The sequence below is a fragment of the Myxocyprinus asiaticus genome, chromosome 47 (genome assembly GCF_019703515.2).
Source record: "Myxocyprinus asiaticus isolate MX2 ecotype Aquarium Trade chromosome 47, UBuf_Myxa_2, whole genome shotgun sequence".
Classification (NCBI taxonomy): Eukaryota; Metazoa; Chordata; class Actinopteri; order Cypriniformes; family Catostomidae; genus Myxocyprinus; species Myxocyprinus asiaticus.
In genome coordinates this window covers 19,296,533-19,309,793 of record NC_059390.1, presented here as the reverse complement: position 1 = coordinate 19,309,793, position 13,261 = coordinate 19,296,533, and the positions used below count along the sequence as shown (strand labels likewise).

General features: G+C 34.1%; 1 protein-coding gene across 1 annotated transcript; it reads right to left on the bottom strand.

Moving 5' to 3' along the window:
• Nucleotides 1–6,137, bottom strand: LOC127436615 (B-cell receptor CD22-like). Its single transcript, XM_051690865.1, has 9 exons — nucleotides 6,095–6,137; nucleotides 4,125–4,490; nucleotides 3,428–3,751; nucleotides 3,073–3,345; nucleotides 2,380–2,652; nucleotides 1,861–2,148; nucleotides 1,125–1,215; nucleotides 844–901; nucleotides 1–645 (listed from the first exon to the last, which is right to left on the bottom strand). The coding sequence occupies exons 1-9, from the start codon at nucleotides 6,135–6,137 to the stop codon at nucleotides 388–390; spliced, it is 1,974 nt and encodes a 657-aa protein (XP_051546825.1). The 3' UTR covers nucleotides 1–387.
• Nucleotides 6,138–13,261: the final 7,124 nt, after the last annotated feature.

Sequence of the window (13,261 nt, the reverse complement as noted above, 5' to 3'; positions counted from 1 at the left end):
TACAGTGCAGTAAACCAATAAAAGTTATGAGGAATTTTCACACGTAATAGAATCTGAATCTTATCTGACATTGCATTACAATGCAGATATACTGTATGCATATACTGATATTTCAAGATGTCCTGAAGGTCTTTGCCATGCTTAAGAGGTTTTAAGGGGGTCTTATTGCTTTATTATACAGTCATGTGTATTATGCTAAATGTTGTGGTAGAGTTCTTGCGATCTCTATGGGTGGTGAGGTTTTTGTATTTGTACATAAATGTCAGATGCTTTCTCTGAGACTGTCTGCAGTGCTACTCCATTTTTCTTTGATTCCATTTGCTTTACGTCTACGTCTGCGCTTAAGACCAGCTGTGCTTCTGTTGCTGCTTCATGAGCAACCTGGTATTAGGTGGTAAATCCATATTTTGTATCTCCTCTGATCTTTGCCTCACCGTGTGCCATTGTTTGACCATATCGGATCACGGCATAGTCGGCAGTAAGTGAGGAGACGCCCCTGATTTCTGCTGACTCCTGTTTGGTATTTCTGAAGTCAATGGAGGAATAATGAAGTGTTTCTGTATGATTCATAGTGGCGGCTCCAACAGGTGACAGCATTGCTTTATTGGCATAAAGAGACTCCCCATCATTCTCCTGTGAAACAGCCTAATGAATGAACAACAATGTAGAATCAGTGGTGGATAACTTAAAAAAAAACACACAAAACATTTGAATTAATCAGCAATTGGAGTAGGCATAATTGAGTGTAAAGATTCTAGTTTTCTTTTCTAATTTAGTTGTTTATGGAGGTGACATATTTGATGTGAAGCTTTTGCATGTGTATCAGTGTATATTTTAACATACCCCATCAGTCAGAACAAGTCCTGTTTCGTCTTCCCGTCTAGTCTTGCAGATCCATTTTCTGAAATAAAATAAAAACTTAAAAATATAACTGCTTGTACCCCATTCAGTTAAAGATATTGTTCTTCAGCTATTGATTTGTAATATTCCATTAGCATATGTATTGTAAGGAACTCTTCTTTGTAAAGCTGCTTTGTAACTATTTGTATTCTCAATAAATTTCATTTGAATTCTGAGTAAGATCATGTTTTAATTATTACTTCAGGTGATCACTGTCAACTCACTTGTACAGGTGTGCTATGATACATAAGATTGCCATAACTGTAGCCCCTACAGCAGCTCCAATCATCAGGGAGGGAAAGTCCGTTTGAAACGCTGTTAAATCAGTAAGCAACAGTTTATGGCACAGTATTGCAAAGTCTGCATACTGCAAAGAGTAACCATACTGTATCATGCAAATATTTAATCAAATATACAGTGGCTCCAAAAGGTATTGTGACTATTTTGGACACTTACAGTTATTCACCATTAAAAATGTCTGAGTGTCATTGCATAAGATGTGCAAATAAATTATGCTAAAGCTTTTCTCAGAACTAACCTGACTTTTTTTCCAATTACTTCTAACCAACTGGCATCAAGGTGATTTTAATTGGATGTTCAAAGTCAATTACCCTCACACAGGTTTATTCATCACATTAATTATGGGCATGTTCCACAAAGTTTGAGAACCAAAAAGTGTTAAAAAAAAAACCTTTTGTCTCACTATTGAACAATATCTATTGTGTTATAATTTAAAACCTAACAAACATCTTTTTGTAAAATCTTTTGCTTGGAAAGTATGTTTTTGTTTTATTTTTATAATGCAGTGACGTTCATACATTTTAAGTGTGGCTGAACTGTATAAATACTTTTTGGGGCCACTGTATCTGAATAACTGTATTTATTTAATGGATATTCAGCAAGCTGGTTGGTTCATTGCCATTTTAGCTATTTAAATAGATTAATTGCAGATAAATGTACATGCAGTCTGTTGCAGTTGAAACAGTTTTTTGGCAGTGCCATGAGTGTTTGTGGTGACACACAACAGACTGGTTGTGTGTGTGAGCGAGTGATGTAGAGTGATGAAGCTCCTCAAGACTGTGCTGCTCAATCGCTCTTCACTGATGGACATGTTTATAGAGTTAGTGACAGGACATCCAGACAGATGCCACTCTAGTTTAGGAGAGGGATTCCCATCAACCTCACACCAACACACACAAGATATATCAGTTCTGTTACAGCTGGAAGAAATGGAGATTTGGGGAACATCTAATAGAGAAAGAGATTGAAAAAGGTCAGTGCAGTAGGCCAAATAGACACTTCTCTATAACTTTCCTATTGCAGTTTACATTGTTTACAATCACTAAGTATGACATATACTGTATGTATGTATATATATATATATATATATATATATATATATATATATATATATATATATATATATATATATATAATGTATGTATGTATGTATAAACAACAAAAATCCTTTATACTCACACTGAACATCAAGCAGCACTGTTGAGTTTTGGGTGCCATATTTGTTCTGAGCTCTACAGTAGTACCAGCCTCTCTGTGTTGAGATGATCTTATTGAAGATGAGAGTGTCTCCAGTCTGCCGTATCAGCTGCTCCAACTCTCCTCCATTATCTCTGTACCAGGTGTAGTTGATCACTGCTGGATTTGCATCACAGCTGCAGGTAAGAGTCACTGAACTGCCCTCCAACACAGGGTCAGAGGGAAACATAGACACTGATGTGTTTTTAGGAGAATCTGAAGAAGGCAAAGAAATAGAATATCTAATAATGTTACGAAAATTATACAATCCTTATAATAATACATTGCACTTTTTGTACTTTTGATTGTCTTTCTCTTCAGCAAACAGAATTCTGTGAGATCAGCATATCTGTGTTTAACCCACTGAGATGTTTTGGAAATAAAGTTGCCTTAGATTTTGATAAGCTTGGTCACAGACTGTGTGTATCAGTGAATCAGTCGCACCGAGGGTGAAATATTCTGTATATAGAGTATTTAAACAGCTTTTCATAGCAGAAGTAGTCTAACAAGAAGATCATTTTTGGTTCTGCTTCACAAGAATTACTAAAAAAAAAAGTGTTATTTTAGCAGCCATTATAGTATAGGTTTAGGCAGATGTGAGTGAATGAGCAAGTCAAACATACTGTTAATACTCACACTGAACATCCAGCAGCACTGATGAGTTTTGGGTGCCATATTTGTTCTGAGCTCTACAGTAGTACCAGCCTCTGTGTGTTGAGATGATCTTATTGAAGATGAGAGTGTCTCCAGTCTGTCGTAACAGCTGCTCCAACTCTCCTCCATTATCTCTGTACCAGGTGTAGATGATCACTGCTGGATTTGCATCACTGCTGCAGTTCAGAGTCACTGAACTGCCCTCCAACACAGGGTCAGAGGGAAACACAGACACTGATGTGTTTTTAGGGGAGTCTTAGAGAGAAAACAAAAAGTAGGCCATTACAATCAATACATGGACATGTCAAAACTGTTTTGAAGCGTCTTCTGGTCTTACACTGAACATGTAGCATTAGGGACTCCTGTGCTGTTTTGTTGTCATTCTGTAGCTGGTAGGTGACAGTGCAGGTGAAAGTGATTGTGTGTTGAAGGTGAGTAGCAGTGAAGTTGAGATGAGAGATGAGTTCAGTTTGACTCTGCTGCTCCTCTAGACTGAAGGGGAGTCTGGGAGTGGAGCTCCATGTGAGAGTTGCTGGAGGAGAGGAGCAGAGAGTCTCAGCAGAGCAGGACAGACTCACAGAGCTCCCCTCCAACACCTCCTGCTGACTCTGCACCTCCTTCTGATCCACATACAACTTCACTGTGGGGTTATGAGGAGATTCTGAAACATACAGATACAGTATATGGGGTCATGTGTATGACATCTAATAAGAAAAGGTAGAAACATGATAGAAAGTATTTGAGTTTAGAGGAGAGAAGGTATGATAGCACTCTGTTTTGTAAGTTTCTACAATAAATACATTAAAAGTGCAAATATCTTCTGATTGACCATCATCAGTAAAATCTTTCAAGTGAGTTTTATTAAGTTATTCAAGTGAGTATTATTATTTTTTATATATATATTTATAAATATTAGGGAATATTTTTCTAAGATTATGTGAAATAAGAATAGTGGTATGATGAATAGTTTTACATTTTTCTAAATATCTGTTTAAAGTATTAAATATTTTAGTTAATCAGGACAAGTCACTCACCAATGACGTTTATAGTGACAAAGGGTGTATGATAGGTATATTTCAGTCCACCATTACCCTCAATCCTGAAGTAATATTTTCCATTGTGATTTGAACTAACGTCATAAAAGATAGTGGTGCAGTTCTTCCCTTGTAATTTTCCAGTTATTTTCCCTCTAAAGTGTTTTTCACTGGGATTTTTGGAGTTAAACACAAGATTATTAGGATTATTAAGATTATATTTAAACCATAGTCCAGCAGCACTCTCAGTAAGGTCTTGGTCATATTTTTCTTCAATCTCAAATTCACACTCTATGTGCACACAGGATCCACTTAAAGCTTCAATCTTCTCTGGCAGACGGATGAACCAATTATTACACCAAACACCTACAACACACACAACACAAACATGTGAAGAAAAGCATGCAATGACATCTCACTCATTTCTGTAGCCATATAAACACCTGCCTGATCTCATTAATATATGTAGCTATTTGTACGTACATTTTTGTAACATTTAAACGTACATACTTGTACGTTTGGATAGACAATAAAACATACAATATGGACGTTTGAAAGCATATAAAACATAAATCTTCTTACGTATTTACAGCTTTAGAAACTTAAAATATTGACGAGTCCATTACAAATATATTTGTATACACTAATCGATTATAAATATATTTGTACATTTTTACTGTTTTATAGGTATTTTAGATCCCTTAACCCTACCTCAACCTCTAAACATAACCACATTTCAACAATATAAAAACATGTAACAAGTAGATTAATGTACAGTTGCAATAATTTTTGTTACAATATGTTAATTTATATACTCTACAGCTGCTAATCCCACACCTACTCCTAAACCATAACCATTTATTAAGCATCTAAAACATGTAACAGGCAGATATATTGAATCACAATACAAATACAGTACAAAAGTAGTCCAAAGGGCGATACGCTGCATCTGATGTGCTCCCTGATGGCATACAATAGCATTGTGTGAGGTGGAGAGTAGAATATAAATTATTCATCGCTGTAAATCTTCTCCTGATGCACTCCAGAACGGCACTGTCATTTCATGGAATACGGCATGTCGCAAACGGTTACAAGACACTTGAGAGCCAATGAGCATTTGATATCACTGCAGTAAAACCACTGGTCGTAATGCTTCTTGAGGCAATTTTTGAATTTTGAAAACAAAACCAATGCGGGTTGACCGTTCCGGCAGGCACAACGGCGGATGGAGACACAGATCGTTGAATAAAAGGCTTGAATTTGGTGCATTAAATAAATGTGATGGCATTGAACTAATCTCGTTGATTATACATTAAATGTAATTACTAATTAATTCTATGAATTCAATATTAATCAATTGAAACAGTACACGTAAATATTTGTATGTTTCTATAGATGTTAATACGTAAATGATGACGTTTAGATGCTGTCAATACGTTGATATTGTAAGTTTCGTGTTTATGCAAATGTAACTGAATGTACGTTTGCTTGAACCAAACTTTGCATAAGAATACATACTCATTCTCATGAGATCACATTGTAAACACACTTTGTTGACTAGGTTTTGTAGTTGAGATATAGACCTCATTTGTTTCTGATGTAACACCAGAAAGGGAAAATCAACAAACACCCTGCATGTATGTTCTTTAAGGAGTAACATGAGATGCTTTCTTTTGAAGTTTTAGATCTAACTACAATGTCTGCTGACTTTTTATAGTTCCTTTGATATACAAGCCTCATGTATCAAACTGTACATTAGATCAATCTGATGAATATGTCACTAAACATGTAGGCCTAGTTTTACACAATCAGCTAAAAACACACTAATGCAACACAGCATACATTCATGAATAAAACACTATAAATATTATAAAACTAAAATATTACTTATTCACTCATAAGTGTCACAGAAAAATATGTTGTTAAAACAACAATCATAAGATTATTTGGTAAGGGAGAAACACACATACCTGGTAAGAAAAGGCCAAAAAAGATTTTCTCAGCTACACCCATCTCAAATTAAAAGATGGTTGGACCTGAGTGGAGAAAACACATACAGACACATTCAGAAAATGACAGCTCTTTAACAAAACATTTTTAAATAACTGACAAAATTACAGGCTACACATAAAATGTTTGTTTTGGAATGATATTGGATAAACAGATATTCTCAAAGTTATAATTTGTGGATGATTTCTTAATAAATCCCCTGGAGTAAATCATCTGGATTAGAAATTTAAAGTGCGAAGTTTAAACGTTGTTTAACACATGTAGTAGATGAATATAGGTGTTATACAATATGGACTTGTTCAAAATATGATCTAGTAAATGGACATCCTGCATTGTATCCAGTAGTAGACAGAAAGTTTATCTATTTCCCTTTTCTTTTTTCTTTTTTTTTAAATGTTGAGTTCCATAAAAAAGGTCACTTTGAACCGTATAAAAACATTCTGCAAGAAATATCTGGTTATTAAAATTGTACTTTTGGCAAATGAGTGTGGCGCTGATTTGACTAGACATGCAGTCAGAGGAAAAATGCGTCCTCAGGGCAGAATTTTGGAATATCCTTTGCTTTTGGGTGAAGACGAAATAATGCTCTATTGTCAGTAATGAATTGATAAATTGAGTGAAAGCGTGGCAAGAATCACTAAAACAATCTACTGATTAACTTTAGACATAAGCCAGTTACAACTTCCTTTCAAGTTTCACTAGATCATTGCTTCATACATCAACACAAACCTCTATTTTGTCAACAGATAAAGAAAAGCTGTTCAAATTCTTTTTTTGTTTGTTTTAACAGATAATTAGATTAAAGGAATATTCCGGGTTGGATTCACTACAAGTTAAGCTCAATCGACAGCATTTGTGGCATAATGTTGATTACCACAAAAATGTATTTCGACTCGTCCCTCCTTTTCTTTAAAAAAAAAAGCAAAAATCTGGATTACAGCAAAGCACTACAATGGAAGTGAATGGGGCCCATTTTTAGAGGGTTTAAAGGCAGAAATATGAAGCTTATAATTTTATAAAAGTACTTACATTCTGCTAAAACTCATGTATCATTTGAGCTGTAAAGTTGTTTTAATTGTAATTTTTACTGTCATTTTAGGGTTTGTTGACATTACAACGAAGAAAAAGCTAGTAAGTGATTTTATCGCACTAAAATCATGTTTACACGCATATTGTTTATGTCTTGTAGTTATACTTTGAAACAGTATTTTAACATTCATACATTGGGCTCCATTCACTTCCATTGTAAGTGCCCCACTGTAACCCAGATTTTTGCTTTTATTTTTTAAAGAAAAGGAGGGATGAGTCAAAATACATTTTTGTGGTAATCAACATTATGCCACAAATGCTGTCATTTGAGCTTAACATGTATTAAACCCAGAATATTCCTTTAAAGTAAGTTTAATGTTGGCACGTATTCTGCTTCTGTTTGTGAAGAGACTATATTCATGAGAAGTAAGCCTATATGCAACAATTCAATTCAGCAAATAATGTAGTCTAAATTAAAACTGTAAGGAGTAAAAATTTAGACATTTAATTTAATAAAATGCAAGTACAAAATACTCAAAATGATATACATATTGTTATTAAGTATAAATACTGTATTTAATGAATTGCTTTACTCTCCTGTTGCTAGACCTACAGTAAATACCCTTTATATATAGAATGTTTTGCGAACACAAGGTGCATAAGTGAGTGCATTAGAGAAATGCAAAACATTACAAGAAGACTGACTAACAGACTGTGGATGAAAGCCAAAAACTACATTGTTATTTGCTGAATTGAATTGTTGCTTATGTTTACTTACTTAAAGGAATAAATGACTGAAAGCAGCTTTTTTTTTTATCTTGGAAAGGTAGGTTCTGCTGTTGTGGAATATTAAAATACTTACCAGAGAAGACTGATAAAACGCTTGAGATGTCCTCACAATATATTTTAAATCTCTCGTTTTTAAGTTCTAGTTTTTTGTTTGTTTGTTTGTTTGTTTGTTTGTTTGTTTTTTAAGTTAAGTTTTAGTTCCAGTGCTCTGCTGCAGGCTACCACTTACTGATGATTTTGAGCTGGAAGTGTTGTGCTGTGTGAAGATATCACACTCACTTATATCATTATTGCACCTTACCCTTTTACTCAGTAATGACGCACCTAACAATAACCATCTTGCTGTGCACAGACAGAGAAATCTATGCAAATTATAATCAAACATGTTAGACAATCAATGCCTTCAAGCAAATAGCTATTGCTTTGTCAGTCTGTCCATGACAGCATAATTTGTTGCGAGTCCATAGTTTCAGTGTTAAGCTGATGGACTGGGTATAGAATTTGTCCTTTATTATAGTGACAAACATCCATACAGATATACAGTATAGCTCTTGATGCACAAATAAGCACTTAGACAGGATGTAGACACAAACTCCTGCTCTCGTCTGTTCTGCTTTCTGCTTTGGTGACTGATTGGGAAAGAGGACATTTGACAACTGACTATTACCTTATTATTCATTTAAAAAAATAGTTTTAATTATTAAAAAAAAATTCTCATTTTATTGAGACCATCGAATCTGGAGTAAATGTGACAGAAACGGTCAAACTACTGTACAGTTTTTTAAAAATACATCATAAGGTGATTCTATAGGATGTGCACTTTTGACTTCACCTTATTTCTTATATTTTTAGAATAATCTCATGACATGCCCTTTACGAGAACAAAGTCATAAAGTTTCAAGAATAAAGTCATAGCATTATGAGATTATAGTTTTAATATTTTGAGAATAAAGCCAAAATTGCATGAAAAATATCATAGCATATGAGAATAAAGTAGTACTTTGCGTAAATATTAGAGAAAAAAATTCACAATGTTAACCTCACAACAATGTATCGGACACCTAGTTAGTAGCTTCAATAATGCAAGAAATGGATGTGGAAGATGTGGAGGATGTAAATCATACTTCAGGATAGAATTTAGCAGTAAAGTAATCTTTGGTCTTTTGGCACATCAGCTCGGAGTTATTATTTGTATCTGGACACTGCAGCGGTTATTTAGGAAACTGAATTCATTCAGGAGAAGGAACCAGACAGATATTTGCACAGTCCCACTCAGCGTGGGCAGTGATGGAAAGAGTATTGATTTTTTTTTTTACTTAAGTAAAAGTACTGCTACTAAAGAAATAATTCACATGAGTACAAGCAGAAGTACAGTGCAATATTATGACTCAAGTAAGAGTAAATTAGTAGTTTGCTGAAAAACTACTCAAGTAATTATGTTACAAGTTACATTATGAAAATTATATGATATATAGGAAATAGTAGGTGAGGTTTTTCAGACAGGTAAACAGCAGCACAGGGCAGAGAAGTACAGTACAGCACCATGAGTGAGAGTGTTACCCTCTAGGACACTTTATTTTTAACAAGAGGCAAACGGTTACGGAATTTTACATGGGATTACATACCGAACTGATGTGGATTAATAGAATTGGACAGCTCGTCTGTGCGTAAGATGGTGCAAGGAACCGGACGGTGGGAAAAAAAATAATGTTCAGTGAAAAGTCAAAAGAAGATCACAATATACATAATTGTAACTATATCAGATATTATTAATCAAACACGGGAACTCATTGCGTGAGCAATTTTTGCCTCCATATTTTGAATTTCTGGGATATTTTTGTTAATTTCGGTGGAATTTTTGCACCGAGTCCCCGTTAAATTCCAACACTATTGGCATTGTATATTTCTAAGATATTTATAAGTTTGTTTTAGACATATAGTAGCAAGTAAACAAGATATCCCCACATATGTGTCAAACTACATTGTGTTAATGTTTGATACAGTTAAATCATTGCCTACCTTAAAAACAAAAACAAAAAAAAGTGTGATCAGTGGTTAAACGTGTTCAAACGGTTCCCTCGTACTTGAATGAACAGCTCCTTTGTAGAATAAAATGAAATATGCAGAAAATCACAGTATTACAGTTCTTGTATAGTGACAGGAAAGAAAGTCTTGGAGAAGCTAGAGAAGAGAGGACACCGGCGGCAGTTTATGCAAGCTGCTGTGCTCATGATGCTGTGCCCTGTGGCCTTCTCGCACAGCGAGTTTTAGTTTATAAACAGATTTAGCGCTTATAACTTTCTTCTTCCTAAAAATTCAGCAGTATTATATATATTTTTCTGTACTTTGTAATTGTGTTGAAAAATAACTGTAGCGAAGTTGTATACGTCATTTTTAATCAACTCAAGTAAAAGTAAAAGTACTATTATTTATTTATACTTAAAAAAGTAGAAAAATTTGAAAAATGTACTCAAGTACGAAACGAGTAGTTGTAATTTGTTACTTTCCACCTCTGCGCGTGGGTGATGCGGGGCGGAGCTAGGGGGTGGCCAGGGGTGGCCGCTTTTTTGTCTTGGGCACAATTTATTTAGTCTTTCTACACCAACAACTTGACATTAATTTCTTATCTTTCTAAGTGTACACAAAGTCTCTGGTGTACATCATTAAACTATTTGAGTTTACTGGGCATGACTTAACAGATTTCTAGAACTTTTTACAAAGTTATCTGAAACTAGCTTTAACTATACCTGAAGAATACAATTATCTTTTGAAATTTTTTTTTTTTTTTTTTTTTTTATGCACAGGTTGTACAAAAAAAAAAAAAGAAACCTGTTAAAAAATATTTTGAGGTGGTAAAAACATATTTTTTATTTTACTTTTGAGGAGAAAAACTAATTATAACACTATTACCTACAGTAGTATGATCGTAAGCCTATTGATATTCTAATGACCTAATACTTGTTCTACTCCATTTTATATAAATGAGTAGCTTGAGATAATTGTTATGATTATGAAAAAGAATACATACATTCTCAACAGAACCAACTGTTACTTTGATTTTCAATCATATATTTCACTAATCTGTTAAATAGGCTATATGATTCCCAATATTCCCAAATAGATATAATGGCAATACATTTTAAATACATATTTATAAACATATGCTTTTTATTTTTATATATAAATGGTGTTAATAAAATGCCCATAAAATGACTCTCATTACTATATATATATATATATATATATATATAGTAATGAGAGTCATTTTATGGGCATTTATTTATATAATATATATATATATATATATATATATATATATATATATATATATATATATATATATATATATATATATATATATATACCTGAAGTGGGAGACCCACGTTGACTCCATTGTGAAAAAGGCCCAGCAGAGGTTGTACTTCCTTCACGAGCTGAGGAAGTTCAAACTGCCACAGGCGCTGCTGATACAGTTCTACTCAGCGGTCATTGAGTCTGTCCTCTGCACTTCAAATCGGATATCAGAAGACTACAAAGTACAGTTCGGACTGCTGAGCAGATTATTGGTTGCCCCCTTCCCTCCCTTCAAGAACTGTACACTTCCAGAGTAAGGAAAAGGACTGGAAAAATCACCCTGGACCCCACTTACCCAGCCCACTATTTTTTGAACGGTTGCCTTCTGGACGGCACTACAGAGCACTGAGCACCAGAACCGCCAGGCACAGGAACAGTTTTTTTTTTTTTCCTCAGACTATACCTCAGGCATATCCATATATATATATATATATATAACAGGGCCGGAGTGGGATTCATATTCAGCCCAGGATGTCATTTCCAAGTCAGCCCACACCCAAAAGGGGGGTTGGAGGTGAAGATAATAACACTAAAACAAGATCACAGCAAAAATATGCAATATATGTAATTACTTGAAAATGATTTAAGCTCTCCATGTCATTATACCACATACGGCATTCACTAAGATTTTCACTTTGTCATAAGACATCATTGTATGTGTTGTAAAAATAAGTGAATGTTAAAGGGATATTTGATCATTTCCTCACCCTCATGCCATCCCAGATGTGTATGACTTTCTTTTGCAGAACATGAATGAAGATGTTTAGAAGAACTGTTGGTCCGTTCAATGCAAGTAAATGAGAAGCAGTGAGAAACAGATCAATAATTAAGTCATTTTTTACTATAAATCTCCACTTTCACTGTCATAAGCACTCTTCTCTCTTAAGAGTTCTTCTTCTGTTTTGGTGATTTACATAAGCATATCGCCCCCTACTGGGCAAGGAGGAGAATTTATAGTAAAAAACAAAAAACTTAAATATTGATCTGTTTCTCACCCACACCTATCATATCGCTTCTGAAGACATAGATTAAACCACTGGAGTTGTATGGATTACTTTTATGCTGCATTTATGTGATTTTTGTACCTTCTGAGTTCTGATCACCATTCACTTGCATTGAAAGGACCAACAGAACTGAGAAATTCTTCTAAAAATCTTCATTTGTGTTCACCAGAAGACAGAAAGTCATACACATCTGGGATGGCATGAGGGTGAGTAAATGATGAGATAAGTTTATTTTAAAGACTATCTAGGCACATGGTAACACTATAGAACTGTAAATGTTTATAATTCTTTCAAGATGTACAGGCTCACACTTTAAATGGTCAGTGCTTAGTATTTTAGATAATTAAAATAGCAACAGATCCAGTGAAACAATTAAGTTTGAGTGATTGTTTTTACATTTTTACATGCCATTCAAAAACGTGCCATTTTACAATGATTTGATTTTCAATCATATATTTCATTAATCTGTTAAATAGGCTATATGATTCCCAATATTCCCAAATAGATATAATGGCAATACATTTAAATACATATTTATAAACATATGCTTTTTATATATAAATGGTGTTAATAAAATGCCCATAAAATGACTGAAATAATGTGAAATAAAAGACTAAAAATAACACAGTTGTACTTTTCTTTTACTTGGAATGTAAATGTTCAGGACAAAGGCAAAACGGTTTAAGAGGGTTTTATCGCATGATACAACATTGAAGGCACTTTGTGCAGTCTGTTTCGTTGAGTTTAATCTTTTGAGAGCTGTAAAGTCCCATTATTTTCGTACCGTGTCGTGCTGTTGCATCTGTATTCATTTACTTTAAGTATTCTGTTATTTTGTGACAAAAAATAATTTTGCTCTTATCATTCTGCACTGCTAGGGAAGAGGATTTCAGAGATTAATTGATTGAGATTGTGAGACTGCAGTCAGTATTAAACTTGTGATGATCTTGT

Excerpts from the sequence above, each read along its gene's own strand:
- LOC127436615 (XM_051690865.1), bottom strand. The coding sequence starts at position 6,137 with ATGGGTGTAGCTGAGAAAATCTTTTTTGGCCTTTTCTTACCAG. Across the intron at positions 2,653-3,072 it reads AGTGCTGCTGGATGTTCAGT|ATTCTCCTAAAAACACATCA; the intron begins GTGAGTATTAAC and ends TGCCTTCTTCAG. Across the intron at positions 2,149-2,379 it reads AGTGCTGCTTGATGTTCAGT|ATGTTCCCCAAATCTCCATT; the intron begins GTGAGTATAAAG and ends TTTCTCTATTAG.